Below are 19666 nucleotides of genomic sequence, written 5' to 3'. Positions count from 1 at the left end.
CTTTGCTCTCTGTCGTTTCTCACTGGAACTCCCAATGACTGGAGAAGAGCTGTCCCCTGCCCATAGATGTGGATTAGGTTGGTAAACCTATAACTGGTGAAACCATAAGAGTCCAATAACATGATCACATCACCAGTAGAGAAGGGAAAGTTTAGTCCTTAAATTAAATCTCTTGAAGTACCAAGAGGCAGCACACAAGGATTGTTCTATTGCAGGCCAATGCAATGCATCATTTACACTGCTTTCACTATTGCTGTAACTTATTTAGCTATTCTTATCTATTTCAAGACAATATTGGCAAATCTAATTGAGATAACTTCATTGCTATGTGTTACTGTATAGGAAAAAGTTTGTTGTAATCAAAGTTGGTGAAAAAGAAATTGTGATGTTACTTTTTTGCCCTTATAGTATAACAGAATTTGCTTTCTTTTTTTTTTTTTTGTGGGTAAAATCTTATCATTTTGCATGTATAATCCGGATCCATTTCATCGGTTGGTTACTTAGTATTAATTTCTCTAACTCATTGCTGATGCACATACGGTTTAATCTCCGGCCAATTTGTTCACAAGTCAAGTTTCAACCTAAGAGGACTTACCAAGAGGAAAATCAAATAATTAAAAAAAAAATCTGAGACTATTAAAAGGGCACATGGACTGTATTGAATTTGTGGTTGATGGCCAACTAATTCCAAGAAAATCCTTGAGGCCTGTTTGTTTAGAGGGGAAGGTGGGGTGGGATTGTTGGAAAGATGGGATCCACATATCGGTAGAGTTTTGTTTTGGGGGTGGAAATGTTGAGGTAAAATTGAGATAAAGTAACTTTTCCCATGAATATTAGTAATCAAAGTCCTATTGGTGTTTGGTTGGACTTTGGATAGCAAAGAGGTGAGATTTTGAAATACCATATCAACAGACAACAATTAATGATGTCCTGGTCCCCTGCACTTTTGTAAGTTCCCCACCACAAATTAACTAAATCAGATTGGGTGGGGATTTTGAAGTGTTACATCAACATTTTCCCACCCCACATAAGTCTCCTCTAAACAAATGGGGCCTAATGGAAAAAGAACATTGCCTGATCGCATGAATTCTACACCTGGACACAAGAGTGCAAAAAATTACTGTTCGATTTCCATGACATAAAAATTCCAAATATTGATATTTTTTATGTTCTCATTAACCCCATGCTAGTGCAGGAGCCACACGAAAAGTTCTCTGTTCGAGAGTGTGGCCTATGCCAGCACTCCCATGAGTCTATCTCTTTCTTATCTATATGAAAAGAAACATTTGCCCTCTTATTTTGAGGAGGAGAGAGATAGACACATGAAAATGCTAGTATAGACCACACTCTCGGACTGAGAATTACTTCCCTAGCCAATAATAGAATTGCAACATCAACCTTTAATTGGACATGAAACAAATAGATACGTAAGACCCAGGGAAAGATCCATGGTCCCCAAGTCCCCATACTCTAGGAAAGCATTCACACAATCCGGTTAGGTTGCTAGTCTGGATCAAAACGACAAAACTTACAGACAGTCGAGTATTTCTTTTCATTGAAAAGTGATATGTTCACAATAATTATATATATATATATATATATTTTTTTATTTTTTTTTTTTTTTATTTTTTGTGGATAAGCACAATAATTGTACTAACTGGCTTGACAACGTGATGTGTGGCAAGGCTTTCAGGCTTTCACCTTCACCTTCACCACACACTAAGTCACTAATTATGGAATGTCAATATTTCTTTTCATCTGAACACGACATCGGAACACGAGGTTCTCACGATGATGTAACTTGAGAATGAGATGTAGTTTTCATTGTCGGAACACGAGGATGGGCTCACGTTTTATCGGAACACTATGCTGGGTTCGTGAACGAAAACGGTTCCTAACTGTTCAGATGGAATCCATCCATGTGGGTCTCACAAAGTGAATTCCATTTAAACAGTTGAGAGTCATTCTCGTAAGTTCCCGTATGTGAATATGAGCTGGACTTGAGGTTCTTTATGTGCAGATAGATGTCTTTTGATTATATAGTTTCTCTTTTATTCTAAGGTCCTTCGATGTTGTGGTGGATTTCTTGGCCGGGTTGGTTCTTGGAGTTTGGTTTCTCACCAATCCATGGCTTCCACATCTTTGCCATATAGATGTTACTATGTGTAGTAGTTCTTGTTTTAAAAAAAATTATTTTCTATCAAAAAATGTAGTTTTGTGTGCATCATGAATTTTCTTGGTCAAAAATTTTCTTTTCTTTCTTGATCAGAGATATTTATATATAATTTTGGACGGATATTCAGTTACGGTCCCGATCAAGGAAGAATCCATTTATTGAGACCTCCTATTGGTGTCCATAGGGTATCATGCAACAGTCAAGGGAAATGCTCGATAATTCATAAGTCCCAATGCTCGATAATTCATAAGTAAGGGACTAAGGGCGAAGAAATACAACCATTGATAGTTGTATGGTTCTTTCACCATGTGGTGAAGGAAAACCTTAACCCAAATCCTCTCTTGTGCAGGTGCCTCTTCAATGTGCATCAAACGAATGGACGCACACATGATAAGTGTTGGGATGCGTATCACGATGCACATTAGGTGCGCCCAATCGTCGGATACATGCTGGAGAGGCATCCGTGTGGGAGAGGCTTTGGTTCCAAAAACTTCCCCTTCAATTTTTAACAAATTCTTTTACCAACTCAGATTAAGAGAGCATCTCTGATCCATTATGATGTGACCCTAGTATTGAACCACCGAGGACGGTCATTTCTTTATTAAAGTTTGACTTCCCTGTTGTACATTGTTGAGTGTACCTTCTCTAGTCCAATCCAATGGTTGGATTTCATGGTTTAAAAGGTTATCTAGTCACCGTGGGCGAAGAGAAATTCATTCTTTCATTCTCTCTCTCTCTCTCTCTTTAAAAAACTAAGAGAGAGGGTTCTCTGTTTGGCAATGTGGCCGCTGTGTCATCACGAGGGTCAATCACAACGTGCATGGAACATCAACATGAGCGGGATTTCTCACATTCAGGGGATGGGGTAGTCAATTTGTCTCATGTGTTTCAAGGAGTAGGCGCCATGCTGTTAGACAACATTTTTTTTTCTTCCAAAATGTATATGTAAAAATCATTATGAGAGGACATAAATTACCTTGGGGGCTCAAAGATCTCTTTCTTTTCCATTTCAAACATTTTTTGGCCAAGAATTTTTACGAAGGTGAAAGTTTTCGTTGACCCGTAGATAGAAAAGAATTCCTTCACCCTAATGAAGCAATCTCATGATTGAACTCATACTCGATAAACGAAATCAAAACTACTCTTTCCTGTGGTCAATTGACAATACCATTGCCCATGACAAATTCGGTGAAATAAAACTCGATCCTTTTACGAAAGTTTCCATTGACAAATTGTACAATAAAATAATATTGGAAACTCAGTATATATTAACATACTTCTCACAATAATGCTTATTCCTATGTAATGTCATAAGTACCCCCACCTAGATTTGCTCTTCCAACATTTCTTGTGGTTGGGTGAGAGTAGTCTTTTGATTTTGGTGCAAGAGTCAGATTGTTATAGGAGGATCGAATCAGTAACCTTCCCAGGACTTATGCTAGAGCCCAACTGGGCGGGGTCCAAATTAATTTCATAATAATAGTATTGAAAACTCCGTATCTTTTTCTATAAAAAATGATACGATATTCTTCGAAGTCCCAACTCCCAACCTTAGTTAGTAAGTTCGGGAACGGCAATTGAACGGGATCGGATACGTACGGCAATTAAACGGATTAGAAGGTAATAATACTTTTCAAAAATCTGGCTTCATAAAACGCATACAGTAATAATATGGTACGCGTTTAATACGGGTATAATACAACATAGATGGCAATAATATTTTTAAAAAAACGGACATATATTCATTATATAACATGCATTCACCACCTAATAAACAAAATAATATCATGATTTTATTAACTAAAATAAACACAATAATATAATATGCTATATAACATCTCTAAGATTATCATTTAACATACCAAAATATCAATAATCTACAAAAAATGAATGTAGATTGTCTGAAAATGACATGAGCAAGTTGATTACCTTATCATTAAATCATTCTTCCAACATTACATTTCTTTCTATCTACAATGAGATAACCATATATTTTTAACCAGATGTGTTCTTGTGAAGGGGGATGAGTTCCCACTAATTAACCAACACAAGACAAGAGGGAGAGTTCCAAATATGGATCTCCACTGTACACATTAGCTACAAGAGACAGAAAAACAAGAATAAAATAGAATAGAGATTGAGCCGTTCTCGCCAATATCACACCAGATTCATTTGCTTCACTACCACCATCAAAGTTCAAAGACCAGAGAAACAAGAGGAGAGTACAAGACTTAAGTGCCGCTTTGTTGAACGGAGATGGCGAGGATGATTGGAGATGGAGGGCGGCTACTGTTGCCTGCTATAGTTGGATGTTCAACGCAAATCGAAAGGGACGAAAGGAAAAGTGAAATCGTTTCCCTAAATTCTAATCTTTTGGGTAATTTTTTTTTTTAAAAAAAAACGTATAATATGCGTATGATCGATTAAAAAACACATTTTTTTATAAAAATACGGAAAAAATCGAAAGGAACGGGAATATTATACGTTTAAAAATATGGGGACGCATATAATACGCGTATGATACGCGAATTTACTAACTAAGCTCCCAACACAATTATTATTGAGGCGTAGCTAGAGAAAACGAAATTTTGTCCAACCTCTTCGACCTTTATCACATCGGAACTTTATCCCCTCAATTTGTCTATTCCTTAATTTTCTCAATTCCATCTAATAAAGGTGGGGGGGGGGGGGGGAACAGGCAAATTGAAGTGATAATTTTCCCTATCACAACTGTTTTAAGGAAGTGGCGGAGGTACCTTTAGGTGCGCAATGCCACATCATGATTGACTCATCACAACCATATATACCTGATTCCCTACCCCATGCATGTTGCACGTTTAGTATGTGGTCCAAATTAATTTCATCATTCTCAAGAGAATCTTACATGGGTGGGATGCCGTCCAGTTATATGTGCCAGATACTGAATTCACACCTGAAAAACGTGAGAAAAGGAATGCTAATCAGTGCTATGTGGGATCGTGATCGTCTACGGCCTGCTGTCTGTAGCGGCCATAACAACGCACTAATGAGGCGAGGTATAATGACTGCCTTACCCCTGCTCGGGCAAGGTGCTCGGGCAGGGGTAAGGCGGTCATTACGCCTCGCCTCATTAGTGTGCTGCTATGGCTGCTACGGGCAGGCAGGCCGTAGACGATCTGGATTGTGCTGTGTGTCGGCGTGTAACTACACCCAAACACAGAGTCCAACATGAAAAGATCATTGCATCCCCTAAAAAGGTAAAAAGATTCAAGGATGCAGCTGTCTAGGCACAGGTAGGTACATGACCACGCACAACACCAGTTAGCGTTCTCTCCCTGAAAAAATATAAGATTTTTGTATGGCTTCATCTTAAGGGGGGGGGGGTGGGGGAGGAATAAAATTAAAATGAATTATTATAATCAAATTTTTTTTTGGTGAATATAATCAAATTACTTGGGTTTATAAAAGAAAATAAAGATTTCATTTGGAAATTTTAATTACCATACAAGTTACCATACAAGTTCCTGGGACATAATCAAATTACTATTTCCTTTCCCTTTCTTTTACTGTAATCAGGCTGTGGATTTTGACAGCGTGAACCCTCTTCACCACTCTACAAAAGACTAATCAGTGCGAGGTCCTTAAAATTCCAAAGAAGAATTATTTCATTTGGAGAGACAGAGAGACATCAAGTCAACTACACTGCTAACCTATTCATGTCTTTCTAACATATATTAAATTTCTCTTAATTAACTAAAAAATGTGATTAACGGGAGGGATGCCCAGCATGTGGTCTAGGATATTCATCCAGAGCTTATATATAGAAGAGAAACATAACTTCCAATTTCCAAGCCAGCAGTATTGCCTTGCTAGCTATCAACCTTGCTGGGATCTACTTTGATTTGGAGCATTTTGCCAATACTTGGGAAGTCATGGAAGTCCAGCAAGTTCTTCACATGAATTGGGGGAATGGAGAAACTAGCTATGCTACTAACTCCAAACTTCAAGTACTCTCTTTCTCTCTCTCTCTCTCTCTCTCTCTCTCTCTCTCTCTCTCTCTCACACACACACACACACACACACACACAGAGACTATCTAATTTTCTTTCATTTTCATTACTTCCAAGAGATTTGAACTTAATTGGGTCCTTTCAGGAACTAGTGATAAACAAGGCAAAGCCAGTGGTGATTGGGAGCATTTCAGATTTGTATACCACCAATTTACCTCGATGTTTAAGGGTTGCAGATTTGGGCTGTTCTTCAGGGCCCAACACCCTACTGGTGATCTCAGAGATCATTGATGCTATTGATGAAACATGTCATCAGTTGAAGCTTACTACGCCTGAATTCCAAGTGTTCCTCAATGATCTTCCATCTAATGACTTCAACACCATTTTCAAGACCTTGCCTGCCTTCTATGATCAACTAAAGAAGGAGAAGGGTGATAAGTTTGGGCCATGTTCCATCACTGGATTACCTGGTTCTTTCTATGACAGGCTTTTTCCAACCAGTACTATAGACTTCCTTCATTCCTCTTACAGCCTTCATTGGCTCTCTCAGGTTAATAATTTGCAACTTAATAATAATAATTAGTTTCTCCATTCCATCTCCTCTACCACATACTTACTTAATGATATCCTTTATTAATTACTATATATATATATATATAGGTTCCTCCCACAGTTGAAAGTAGTAACAAGGGGAATATTTACTTGGCAAGCACAAGTCCTCCTAGTGTGACCAAAGCTTACTTGGAGCAATTTCAAAAGGATTTCTTTTTATTTCTTGGCTTGCGTTCCAAAGAAATAACACGGGGAGGGCGAATGGTTATAACAATGTTAGGGAGGAGAAGTGAAGAACCCTTTGGTAAAGAGGCTTACTTTTGGGAGCTCTTGTCTCACTCACTTAATGACTTGGTCTTAGAGGTAGGTATATTATGCTTATTAATTTAGTACTACTGCTTATTATTGATCAATCCCCTGTGTATGATCTTCTTAATTAATGTTCAAAATCATTATTAAAATTTTCTTAAATTTGTTTTAGGGTCTCATCGAAGAAGCTAAAGTGGATTCATTCAATTTGCCATTCTATATGCCTTCTCATAAAGAGTTAGAGGCTGTAGTTTGTGAAGAAGGATCGTTTTATCTTGATCAGCTACAGATCTTTGATGTCAATTGGGATGGGAGTGATGATGATGATGACAACAACAAAGCTGGGTTCATGTTTGATAGATTTATAAGTGGACAGAAAATGGCAAAATGTGTAAGAGCAGTGGCAGAACCCATGATCGCTTGTCACTTTGGGGAGACTGTAATTGATATTTTGTTCAATAGGTACATGGAGTATGTGAGTGACCACCTCTCAAAGGAGGAGGGTAAGTTTGTTAATTTTGTCATTTCCTTGAAAGGGAAATGAAACTTATTTGGGACTTTGAAGAGGGCTAGCTAGATTAATGTTAATCTACTCATCATCTCAATCATCACAAGTAGTAAATATGTATTTATGCTTCTTTAGCTGGCACTTAAGTAGCCAACCCTCTTGTGGTATTAGAAAGAAAATGTTAATGGTCCAGATCCATCTTTTCAATGTATGATGTTGTGATTTTGGAGGCAAATTGATGGCAAGTTATTCTATATTTTTATTCTCCCTTCTATTGCATGTTACATTTTTTAAGGAAAGGAAACACTTCATTAATAAAGCAAGAAAACTAGGAGAAATTAACTATAAAAGGAAAATATTTAACAACAAAAAAGGAAAAAGGTTGTCAAACAATTCAGGTCCACTAACAGAGAGTACAAGCAGGAAAAAATTGTGCAACCCCATCATGTTCCTGCTACCTCCAATCGAGGGAGTCAACTTGAAATAATTCCCTTGCTCTTTGGGTTCACACATACCCCTTAGGTTTCAGTATTTTCAAAATACCCTAACAGATTCCAAGTTGGCAGATATGATTGGAGCTGCAGGAACATGGCTGCAACCCGGGCAGCAACCAAGTTTCATCCGTACAAAACCTCATGCATGAGAAGGTATATGATTGAATCTGAGTGAAATTTTACATGTGACCAATTCAAACTCTAGTTAGTAAATGCGTTTAAAACCCATTTAAAACGGTGTTGCCATACTTTACCGTTTTAGATGTGTATTCTCATTTGTTCCTCAAACAAACTGTAAAAAATGACAATCGGCCTCCTTTCCATTTTAAACGCGTTTTTGTTTTTTAACGTTTTTTTTATACATAATTGCTTATCGTCCATACTGATTCCCTTAACTTCGATCGACCGGTTTGTTTCATCGACTTAAAGATGACTCGAAGGACTTCAACTCAAGGTTTTTGCATGGACCCCAAAATTGAGCTACAAACTAATGCATCTACTGAAAAATATTTCTAAGTAAAGCGATAACTCCCAACTCCATATGAACATGTATCACTCCATGAGTGAGTTGGGTGTGTTGACAACAATGAGCAACACCATAGCCAAGCCACATTGCTCAACAACACTTTGGACATTATGGTTTATGCATTGGGAATTGATATTTGATGATATTACATGACATATCTTGGAATTTACAATGGGTTGTGGAATATATATGGATTAATTTTGAATGTTACAGTAGTTTTAAACATTAAAAGTAAGTATTCAAGTAGAAATTCCTCCATTTATATGAGAATAATGTCATTTTTTTTGTTTTATTTTTTTGAAATATGAACGTTCAAAACCTGTACCGTCTGTTTTCCATTTTTTACTGTTCTTTGTTTTTTTGACCATTCGCTTACAATTCGTTACCGTTTTTTGCCTCCTAACTATGATCCAAACCATTACCTAGATATATAATCATATGGTTGAAATCACAACACATCATCCTCTACGGAGAAAAAACTTTTGTCTACATAGACAACCTAATGGATTAGTCACATATCAATTTTGGTGTCCAATTCGTGATTTTCTTTTTTGTTGATGTTTCATGGATAATTTTTTTTTATTGTTGAAATGTTTTACTTACACCTTGAGCTTTTATCCAACTTTGTAGCTAGTGTAAGAATCTATTTAGGATAAAATTTCATGGGCATATAATAGGACTTGTCTCATCTCCTCTAGCTGTGGTGGGTGTCTAGAGGATCCAGTCTAGTAAAAACAGAGAGGATAGGTTTGGTCATTTCATAGGAAGACCCGCCTGTAAAATGACCCAAACACCCCTATTTTTGTTGGACTGGATCTTCCAACTCCCACCACCCGCTGGAGGAGAGCCGAATACCATACAATAAGGGATGATGGAGATGTACATCCATCCAAAATTTGACAACTGTGGCAAATATAGAATACCAGTGTGAACGGGCTGATGCATGCAACACCTCTTTCACGTTTGAAGAAAGACAGATTTCTCGAGGCCGACGTCGGTAAGGAAAGGCTCTATTCTTCAGTTCTTTTCCATTAAACAAAAAGCTCTATTGGTCACTTCTTTTCCATAAACGACCATTCAATCAATCTAATTCATGTCTTGTCCACTAGCAAAGCGGTTTTTTCTTTTTTTTTAAGTAAATTACGTGTTGAAACGGTTTTTCTTTATCCATGGGCTCTGGGCTATTCTTTTTGGAGTGGCAACAAAACTATATGAACCCAAAGCTTTACTGTAGCAAAAGCTCTCTAAAGTGAGGTGGAATGATGTCAATCTAATCCATGTCTTGCATACTCATCCAATTCAAAATTATTAAAATCCTCTGCAGTATCGGCAGGGCGGTGGTGCACATCCGGTGGCATAGTAATGATCATGTGTGTCATGTGTACCACCTAAGAATTTTGGTTTAAATCGAGAAGATTAAGCCATCGAGAAAATACCAAGAGAAAAATGGTCAATTTTACAAATGATATCGGATTGGGGTGAAAATTTGTGTAACTGTTCAAAATGACTAAATAAGATTACTATAAGAGTCTTAGCTCTATTTGAATAGGTTTGGGTATTGAAATTAGACCAGGGTTAAACAATTATTTAACCACTCAATCGTTAGAGGAGTCAGCTGAGCCTTAATCTGTTTTTGGTAAGAAGCTGAGCCTTAATCATCATAGATAGAAAGTCCCACCAATGTGTCAAAATGCAATGTCTACACAAACTAAGCCAAAGTCTTATTGATTTGGTTATTGATTATGGTATTGTGCAACCAACATAAAGTAGAACACGTTGAAATTGATTGAAACTACAACCAACATAAAAATCAAACCAAAACTATTCCAAACCGATATGAACTAATAAGAAACAAATATCAACCCGAAAATCAGAAAAACGAAAAAAGCATACTGGTTTTTCTATAATTATGTGTACAGATATGGTAAATTAAATCCAAATCATATCGAATCCGATATCAAACCAGTGTGTTTAGACGATGTCGGCCATCACATCAGCCTCTATGACGAAAAATTGTTTACGTAACAACCACTGAGTGGGTAGATGATGTCATCCATTACATCAGCCTCAATGCGAAATAGAGGCTTACGAAACCAATCTTTACGACACTGCCCCTACGTCAATTCGATCTTATCACTTTCAGTTTCCCCAATTTTCAGTGGCTTCTTCCTCTCTTGTTAGCTCTTCGCTCCTGCATTCCCTGCCTGCCTGCCCAGCTAACCCGTTTTCGTCTTTTACCTTATCTTATCTTGTTAGCATGAGTTTTTTTGAAAACAAAATTAAAATATGATTGATTTTAAAATGTATCATAATGCTACTTGCAATTTCAAGCCTGTTCAGAATTGCTCCCCACTTCTTGGAGACGGTGGAGATAGATCTGAACCCTCCATATGGGACATGGGTTTCATAGCTCATGGAAAATTGGGATCTGTCCCCTCTATTCCCCGTATGGATAGCTGATCCTAACTTGCCAAGTGGCCTCCTGCTAATAATTAATGTTCAAAATTATTAAAATTAATTTCCTTAATTTTTTTTTTTAGAGTCTCATTGAAGAAGCTAAAGTGGATTCATTCAATTTGCCATTCTATATTCCTTCTAGTAAAGAGTTAGAGGCTATAGTTTGTGTAGAAGGATCGTTTTATGTAGATCAACTAGAGATCTTTGATGTCAATTGGGATACGAGTGATGATGATGATGATGATGGCAACAAAGAATTCATGTTGGATAGATTTATGATGAGTGGGCAGAAAGTGGCTAAGACTGTAAGACCTGGGACTGAACCCTTGCTCGCTTACCACTTTGGAAATGCTATAAAAATGGATGTTTTATTTAGTAGGTACATCGGATATGTCAGCGAACACCTCTCAAAGGAGGAGGGTAAGTTTGTTAATTTTGTCATTTCCTTGAGAGGGCGTATAGAGAGATCACTTGTCGTATTTCCTTCATTCTCTGTGGTACATCTGGTGCTCCACGAATGACCTGGTTCTCAATGGGTTGTATCGGCCACCTGTCGAAGTGATTAGGCAATCAGATCTAGCAGCTAAGGAGTTTTTATCTGTCACTTTGGCCCCGAAGCCTCGTGTCCCTAGCCGTCTCCCCACACCTCCATCTGAAGGCATTGTGTGGTCCCCTCCTCCCATCTCAATGTTCAAGCTCAATTCGGATGCTGCTTTCAACAATGGGAAAGGGGGCATTGGGCTTGTCATCAGATCCCATGGGCAGCAGTTAGTCCTTGCAGTCTCTAAGCCGGTGTCCTTCTCTTCTCCCCTAGTCGGTGAAGCCTTGGCCATTCGTGATGGGGGCTTCTCTACTGCATTGCTGAATGTCTCGAAAATATTGTGGTGTAGTCAAATTGCTTATCTATCATTTCTAGCCTTGCTGGAGATCACCCTCCTCCTCTTGAAGTCATCAGCATTGTTTGAGACATCAAAGCCCTGTCTGCTTACTTTAATGTTTGTTCTTTTCAGCACATTCCAAGAGAGATTAACAGCGTAGCTGACTCTCTTGCTCAGAGGGCCCTGTCTTTAACGTGTGAGACAGTATGGCCCATCTCCTCTCCTTGGATTTCAGATTTATGTAACTCCGATTCCTTGCGCTGGACACGCATAAATAAATAAGTCTGTTCTTTACCAAAAAAAAAGGAGTGTAAAAATAATGTTAATCTATGCTATTTCCACCAGTGATAAATAATAGGGGCCCAAAATGTATTTATGCTTTGGCTAGCAATAAAATCGATGGTCCTCGTCTTTAATAAATGATACTGTAATTGTGGAGGGGTGCATATCATTAAGCATGTACTATTCTCTATCACAGTTGGAAAATCAGGTTTTTCGATTCAACTCGTCTTTTTTAAAACCTGATGCGTGACTCAAACCTAATTAGGGCAAGTCTATTTCTTTTTTGTCAATATCTTCTGTCTTCTCCTTCTCCAAGTAAGGAGGGACTTATAAGGCTATGGTTGCTTCATAGTGAAAAGAAAAAGGAGTCAACATTGTAGACAAAAAATAAAAATTCTAAGGTTTTGTTTAGTTGTAGGCCAAACTTATGGTCTATCAATAGTATATGGTCCGATGAAAAAAACATTAGACTCCGTGTGTTTCAAATGATTTGGGCAAAAACACTGAGTCAATAGAAACTCGGACTGACTAGGACCTAGTTTGGTCATTTCATAAACCTAGCCGAGTCTTCATAACTCCTAATCAGGTTTCATGTTTTTTTACTCAACTTGGATGACTCACCTATATCAAAACCAGCTGCTTTTCCAACTATGCTCTATACTTTCTGTTCTATTTCATGTATTTTTTTTTTTCTTTTTCTGAAGGGTGGTATAAAAATACTTTCATGAAAGCAAGGAAACAAAGAGAAACCACAAGAAGATTTTTTAGATATGTCAATCAATTAAACAAGGGTGAAGCAACCATCCCTACAAAATGAGTCCTCTTATGATTTCTTGATGGTGCATGATAGTGAGGTATACAAGTTTAAAACACAGTGTGAAGAAATGCGTTATTATTACTTCCCTTCTCAAACCTAACCCTGACCCTCCCCATTCACACCATAAAAAAGCAATAATAGTAATAAGGAAGAAAGAACGTTACTTGGGCATGTGCGGTGCACTGCCCCTTCCCTTCTCAAACCTAACCCCAACCCTCTCCCTCCACACCACAAAAATACAGTAATAGTAATAAGGGAGAAAGAATGCTACTTAGGCACGTGTGGTGCACTGCCCTTGCACCCAAACACAAAGGTGCACAAAAAGATCGCTCTGCCTCCATGGAAAGGCGGATCAAAATTTCCCAAGAGGGGTGGAGGGGGGGCGGTCATTTCGTGTGTTCCTGTGTCTGGGCGCAAAGGCAACGCAAACGCCCAGGTAACGTTCTCTCTCCCAAATAATAATAAATAATAAATAAAATAGAAGAAGAAGAAAAAGTTTGCACAAGTGAAGAATGCAATATTTGCAAAGGCCAGGGCAAGGGGAAAAATTATCTCCTCCAGTTCCTTGCCCAGCCTAGTTCCCCAGTCCCTCTAATAAGGGGGAGGGGTGTTGGACCCCACCCGGGTAAAATGGTGGTCATCTGTAGGGTGGGAATCAGGGTTTTAGTAATATGTATCGGTATCGGTCTCTGCCAATACCGATCTAGATCAGTCAAACTTACCCCTGTTTTAAAAATTAGATTTTTATTGATATTGATTCATGATCGATCCGATACTAATTCCTCAAACCATGGTGGGAATATGTTCAATAGGTTCAAGTAATGGCCTTTACTTACATGCCCTTACCATATATAAATAGGATTTTATATGTATGAGTGTGGTATGATACGATGATTATTGTGGTGGATCAGAAGAAAAGTGTTCACATAAAAACGATTGACTCTGATTTAAGGGAAAGGACAAGACTGTAATTTACTCCTTTCTCTCATCTCCCTTATCTGAAGATGTTAGATGATGGTGGTCGAGAAGATAAATTCTTGTTAGAAGAACAAAAGAGAACTACTTTAAAAGGGGGTAGAAAAGTGTTGGGGATAACTATCCAACCATTAAGAAGAAATCAAGCAACCAATTACACAATAACACGAAATAATTTAATTTAGTTCGGAATGAATGCCTACCATCTACCCCAGAGAGCCAGAGCTTTTTCACTAAACTTAAAAAACTCTCTACACCATTCTATCGTGGTTACATTTGTACTACAGTTAAACTTAGGTAAATGGCCGCAGTTTAAATATGACGATGGTTTGTAATAAACACACTCATACATATATAAACGGTCATGGTTTTAAAACATCGTAGCACTTGCAGGCCCATCATGTACATCAATTTATGAAAACCGCAGCCATATACTGTCTTTACAGGTGGTCTTTAGCAACCGCCACGGTAGACATCTGTCAATGAAGTAGGGATGCAAGTTTGGCCCTGTCGGCCTGAACCCGCCCTGAGCCCGAACAGGGCTTGGGTTGAGATATTTGGACTTGAGGGCGGGCTAGGGTTGGAAATTTCTGATTCTGAGTCAGGGTCGGGTAGGTCTAGGATTGACGCCTGGCCCGGCCCGACCCTGTTTTAAGTTATACTATAATATATATATATTGATATACTATATATATTATAAACTTTAAACGTCACCCACATTTTATTATATGTGAAGATAATAAGTAATATAATAGTGGTCTACCCGATGGACATTAAGTCATGATCAAAATTTGGATTTTGTGTGCCCATATAAGTGATAAAAATACTCATTTGCACCAAGTCCTCCAAAAGCAAAATGAGAAATCCCTAGAGGAGAAAAGTAAAGAAAAGAAAAGAAGAGAAAGCGAGAGAGAGAGATTGAATGTGCATTGATCCACTTTCACCTACCATTCTTTGTGACACTAAAGTTTCATTGAGGTCCTTGAATAGTGTAATTGAGCATTAATGGAGATCTATGAAAGATTCTTGACAAGAAATAGATGATAGAAGAAGAGGGAGACCAATCGAGATTTTCTACGATGCGTTGCCCGAAGTGACCTACGTGGTGTAGATTGTGTCATGTGCACAATGATCACCTTACCCTCTACCCATCATCTTGATCAAACGAAGGTAAAACAATCATTACACGTATAACACAGTCTGCACTGCACAAACTGCTCCGGACAACGTGCCATAGAAGATCAGGGTCCGAGGGAGACAGGGTGAGAAGGATGAAGGGTCCTTCCCAGCCTGGCTCTGGCTCTGGCTCTGGCTCTGGCTCCATATACCCACTTGAATCTTCTCCTGATCGTTCATCCCCAGTAGTCACATGTTTTCAATCCGTATTTTTCTGAATCTGTCAAAAGACAAAAAACCATTCAACCGACATATGGTCCCTACTTCCGAGTATTCACATGTTGTACTTCCCAAACAAAAAAAGAAAAACAGTAGAATTAACGTCTTTCTTTTATTTTATTGTATGTGGACATCAGCATTCTATCATTCTATGAATAAAAAAGTAGAAAAAAAACAAAAACCTTTTATTTTAACCATTTAGATGTCAGATATCAATCTATCTTTACCAAAAAAACAGTCAGATATACATAGCATATCCCGAGTTGGATCAGGTCATTTTATCAAAAAAAGAAGTTGGATCAGGTCCCACCGTCTACGTACGTAGTCCGACTTTGAGACCTGATCCGATCCGATCCGATCCGATCCGATCACATGGAATCCACTATCCCCTTTTGGTTATATGCACAGTTATTGGAGCATAGCAGGTTCAATAAATGCAAGTACATTTTTTTGATAAAGAATAATTAACTCTTTTTTTTTTATTCAGTTTAGTTGCGTTAAAAGATTTTGAACATAGTTAAATGGGTACTAATGTACTATCACTCCCCTGTACTTAAAGCTATATTTACTAAAAAACTCTTACTCTAAAATCTTAACTCCCCCATAAAATACAACTTCCATCCCTGTTTCTCCTCAATTACCAAAAAAATAAAATCTCTTTTTCTCCTCCTCCCGTATTCCCTTCAGCAGACACCCCCGCTCCCACCCCCTATCGTATCCTCTTCATCTCCCCCTACCCCATCTGCCGCTCCCTTTCCTCCCCATTCCCATCCCTTTCACAATCCCAGCCCCCACCCCCATAGCCAACCGTGCTCCTCCCCGAGTCGCCTCACCCTCCCATCTCATTCACATTAATAACTCAAAGTGATACCAAATATTACTTTAATGTGTGATTTATAATTTGGACTCGTTGAGTTTTATTTTTTTTATTATTTTTTTTGGGTAATTTGGAGCTTTTAAATTACCAGAGGAAAAGAAGAGGTGGCAGTTGTACTTTCAGTATAGAAAAGAAGTGAAGAATAGAGAACCCTGACATAATTCAGATTTTCTACGGCCTTTAGAATAGCAGCCATCTTCCGGTCTGCATTCTTGACGTACATGACAGGTGGGGTTTGAAGCATCCGACGGTGGGCATTAGAATATTAGATGCGTAAGTGACCATGTTTAATCAGACACGGACCGGATCGAACCTGACCAAATGGTCAATTTTCTTAAACAAACCACCTAACCAAAAGGGTGAACGAAACCCTAATGTTTCATTTTCTGTTTCAATATCGATTTGGGCCATCGTCTTCTTCTTCCCTCTCAATTGCTTTGCTACAAGATTTCTTCCACCGGTGAAAGAATGTTAAAGGTTGTTTTGCAATCACCAAGAGTGATGGTGAAGAAATCTAATTCCTGGATGAGTGCTTCACACCAAAGAGATTCTAAAATTGATAAGATTTCCAGATTCGAATCGATTCGCTCACAGCTGAACTTTAATGTCGAAATCCAATCAAGGTAACGTTGAGGAATGAAAATGAGACACAATTCCATTATGATTTTAAACATCTGAATAGCCCTCCAAAATGATCAAAGATGAACCGTACCACAGGAAGAGGACGATGGAGAGGAGAGATGAGACAAAGGTTGCTCTTAGGGCACCATTCTAGCGACGAGTGGGGAGTTTCATAAGATGATTTGCAGAGCATTAGGTCATGTCGCCTCAAATGGAGCCTTGACCTCGATTGGTGAAGACATTTACAGTGAGAGGCATGAGTGAGGAGAGGACCAAGACGAGAGGAAGAAAAAGACGACTTTTGGTTCTCTCGGGGGTGCAAACATCGCATTTTACGGTTTTGTTTTGTAGAGGAGGGGCCATTGGAGGGGAGGACGATGATTTTTGTTTAGGGTAAACCGAGCTGGGCCGGGTCGGTTTTGGTTTGTTCGATCGGTCCGGCTTGGTTTGAAAGCCTTCACCCACTTTTAAGGCAAGAATTTCAAACTTTTCAAAAGATAGCCGTTGGATTCATTGAAAGACAAGTGTCATGTCCAGAATACTGGGCCGAACGATGGCTGCTATTCTAGCCCATGCAAGATCTGAATCCACTTTGACAACACTCTCTGCTGTGTTTCCTCCCCCACCGGACAAAATACAGCCTATAATTTCCAATTTTTTTTTTTTTTTTTGTGGTAAAAACTCCATCTTGGGATTTGGATCCTCTATGCACAGCTGCCCGTCCTGCCTGTGCTGCACAGACAGAGAGTCGCGTGCAAAGATCAACTTACCGTTGCCCGAGTGCCTTATCCGAGTGGGGGATAAGATGATCTTTGTGCACTGCTTGTGTCTGCACAGCACAGACAGGACGAACAGCCGTGCCGCGTAGAAGATCTTGATCCACTTGAACGTGTATATATATACAAGCATTGATTATAATTCCCATTGCAGTACTTGCAAGGTTGATGCTTAAGAGTTTTCAAATTTAGAGAAGTCATGGAAGTTACAAAAATTCTCCATATGAAAGGAGGGAATGGAGAAAATAGCTATGCTACTAACTCCAAACTTCAAGTTCGTTCTCTCTCTCTCTCTCTGTCTCTGTCTCTGTCTCACTCACGCACACACAGACACACATACATACATACATACATTAGACACTAGTTAATTAACGTTCCTCTCTGTCTCAAAATTCTTTCATTTCCATTTCTTCGATCTAAGAGATTGAAAATTATGAGTGTTTTTCAGAAAGTGGTGATAAACAAGGGAAAGGCGGTGGTGAGTGGGAGCATTACAGATTTGTATAAAACAAAGTTATGTCCATGCTTAAGGGTAGCAGATTTGGGGTGCTCTTCAGGGCCCAACACCCTACTGTTGATCTCAGAGATCATTGAGGCTATCGATGAAACATGTCATGAGTTGAAGCTTAGTACACCTGAATTCCAAGTGTTCCTCAATGATCTTCCTACTAATGACTTCAACACCATTTTCAAGAACTTGCCGGACTTCTATGAGAAACTAAAGAAGGAGAAGGGTGAAAAGTTTGGACCGTGCTGTTCCATCACAGGAGTACCTGCTTCTTTCTATCACAGGCTCTTTCCAACCTCAACTATTGACTTCTTTCATTCCTCTAACAGCCTTAATTGGCTCTCTCAGGTACGTTTCCTTGTAACTAATTAACTACTATCCCTTCAATTAATTTCTCATCATCATCCAGCTTTCAGCTGATTGCTGCTCATCATGAGATGTCCCTAATTTGTAAAAAAAAAAAAAAAAACCATTTTATTATATATACTGACAGGTTCCTTCACTGGTTGAGAGTAACAAGGGGAATATTTACTTGGCAAAGAACAGTCCTTCGAGTGTGTTGAAAGCATACTTGGAGCAATATCAAAAGGATTTCTCCTTATTTCTTAGCTTGCGTTCCAAGGAAGTAACACCTGGAGGACGAATGGTCCTAACAATATTAGGCAGGAGAAGTGAAGAACCCTTTGGCAAACATTCTTACTTTTTCGATCTCTTGTCTAAGTCACTCAATGACTTGGTCTCACAGGTTGGCTTATATAGGTTTTGTCAAACCTAGTTACAAATTAATATATATATGGGAAAATTTTCTCTATCCGAGAGTGTGGCCTACGCCAGCACTCCCATGAGTCTATCTCTCTCCTTCTCATATGAAAAAACACTTTTGCCCTCTTGTTTTAAGGAGGATAGAGATAAACACATGGGAGTGCTGGCGTAGGCCACACTCCCGGACAGAGAACTGCTTCCCTGTAATATATATATATATATATATATATATATATATATATATATATATATATATATGGGTATTCAAATTATTAACATTTATCTTAATTAATTTGTTTTAACAGGGTCTTATTGAAGAAGCTAAAGTAGATTCATTCGATTTGCCTTACTATGTACCTTCTCGTAAAGAGTTCGAGGCTATAGTTTGTGAAGAAGGATCATTTTCTCTTGATCAGCAAGAAATCTTTGAAGTCAATTGGGATGCGAGTAGTGATGATGACGATGATGACATGATCAAAGAGTCCTTGAAGTCCGATAGATTTTTAAGTGGACAGAAAATGGCAAAACTTACAAGAGCTGCGTTAGAATCCATGCTCGCTACTCACTTTGGGGATGCTGTAATTGACATCCTATTTAGTAGGTACACGGAGGATGTCAGCAACCACCTCTCAAAGGAGGAGGGTAAATTTATTATGTTTATCATTGCCTTGAGAGAGGGAAGTGATCGAATGGAAGCTTAATTTAAGACTTGAAGAGGGTAATAATGTTAATTCTTAGTAATTTCCATCTAAAATAAGTAGTAA

At 38.5% G+C, this 19666-nt stretch overlaps 2 protein-coding genes across 4 annotated transcripts; both read left to right on the top strand.

Annotated features, from left to right (window-relative positions):
- Positions 1 to 664: 664 nt before the first annotated feature.
- LOC122651280 (probable jasmonic acid carboxyl methyltransferase 2) lies at positions 665 to 19666 on the top strand. Of its 3 annotated transcripts, XM_043844614.1 has the most exons (6): positions 665 to 669; positions 6064 to 6162; positions 6311 to 6715; positions 6826 to 7080; positions 7199 to 7571; positions 19613 to 19666. In XM_043844614.1, exons 2-5 carry the CDS (start codon positions 6088 to 6090, stop codon positions 7568 to 7570), a joined length of 1107 nt encoding a protein of 368 aa, XP_043700549.1. In that variant the 5' UTR covers positions 665 to 669; positions 6064 to 6087; the 3' UTR covers position 7571; positions 19613 to 19666. The 3 variants fall into 3 exon arrangements, with proteins under 3 accessions (XP_043700549.1, XP_043700548.1, XP_043700550.1); XM_043844613.1 differs by lacking the exon at positions 665 to 669 and having other exon boundaries at positions 5999 to 6162; XM_043844615.1 differs by lacking the exons at positions 665 to 669; positions 6826 to 7080 and having other exon boundaries at positions 5999 to 6162.
- On the top strand, positions 18066 to 19603 carry LOC122651226 (probable jasmonic acid carboxyl methyltransferase 2). The gene is made up of 2 exons (XM_043844531.1): positions 18066 to 18488; positions 19208 to 19603. The coding sequence occupies exons 1-2, from the start codon at positions 18066 to 18068 to the stop codon at positions 19601 to 19603; spliced, it is 819 nt and encodes a 272-aa protein (XP_043700466.1).

This window comes from Telopea speciosissima, chromosome 2 (genome assembly GCF_018873765.1).
Source record: "Telopea speciosissima isolate NSW1024214 ecotype Mountain lineage chromosome 2, Tspe_v1, whole genome shotgun sequence".
Taxonomy (NCBI): Eukaryota; Viridiplantae; Streptophyta; class Magnoliopsida; order Proteales; family Proteaceae; genus Telopea; species Telopea speciosissima.
This window is presented reverse-complemented; position numbering and strand designations above follow the sequence as displayed.

Coding starts and splice junctions, on each gene's coding strand:
- LOC122651280 (XM_043844614.1), top strand. CDS start 6,088: ATGGAAGTCCAGCAAGTTCTTCACATGAATTGGGGGAATGGAGAAACT. Junction 6,716..6,825: donor GCCTTCATTGGCTCTCTCAG/GTTAATAATTTG, acceptor ATATATATATAG/GTTCCTCCCACAGTTGAAAG. Junction 7,081..7,198: donor TTAATGACTTGGTCTTAGAG/GTAGGTATATTA, acceptor AATTTGTTTTAG/GGTCTCATCGAAGAAGCTAA.
- LOC122651226 (XM_043844531.1), top strand. CDS start 18,066: ATGAGTGTTTTTCAGAAAGTGGTGATAAACAAGGGAAAGGCGGTGGTG. Junction 18,489..19,207: donor GCCTTAATTGGCTCTCTCAG/GTACGTTTCCTT, acceptor TTGTTTTAACAG/GGTCTTATTGAAGAAGCTAA.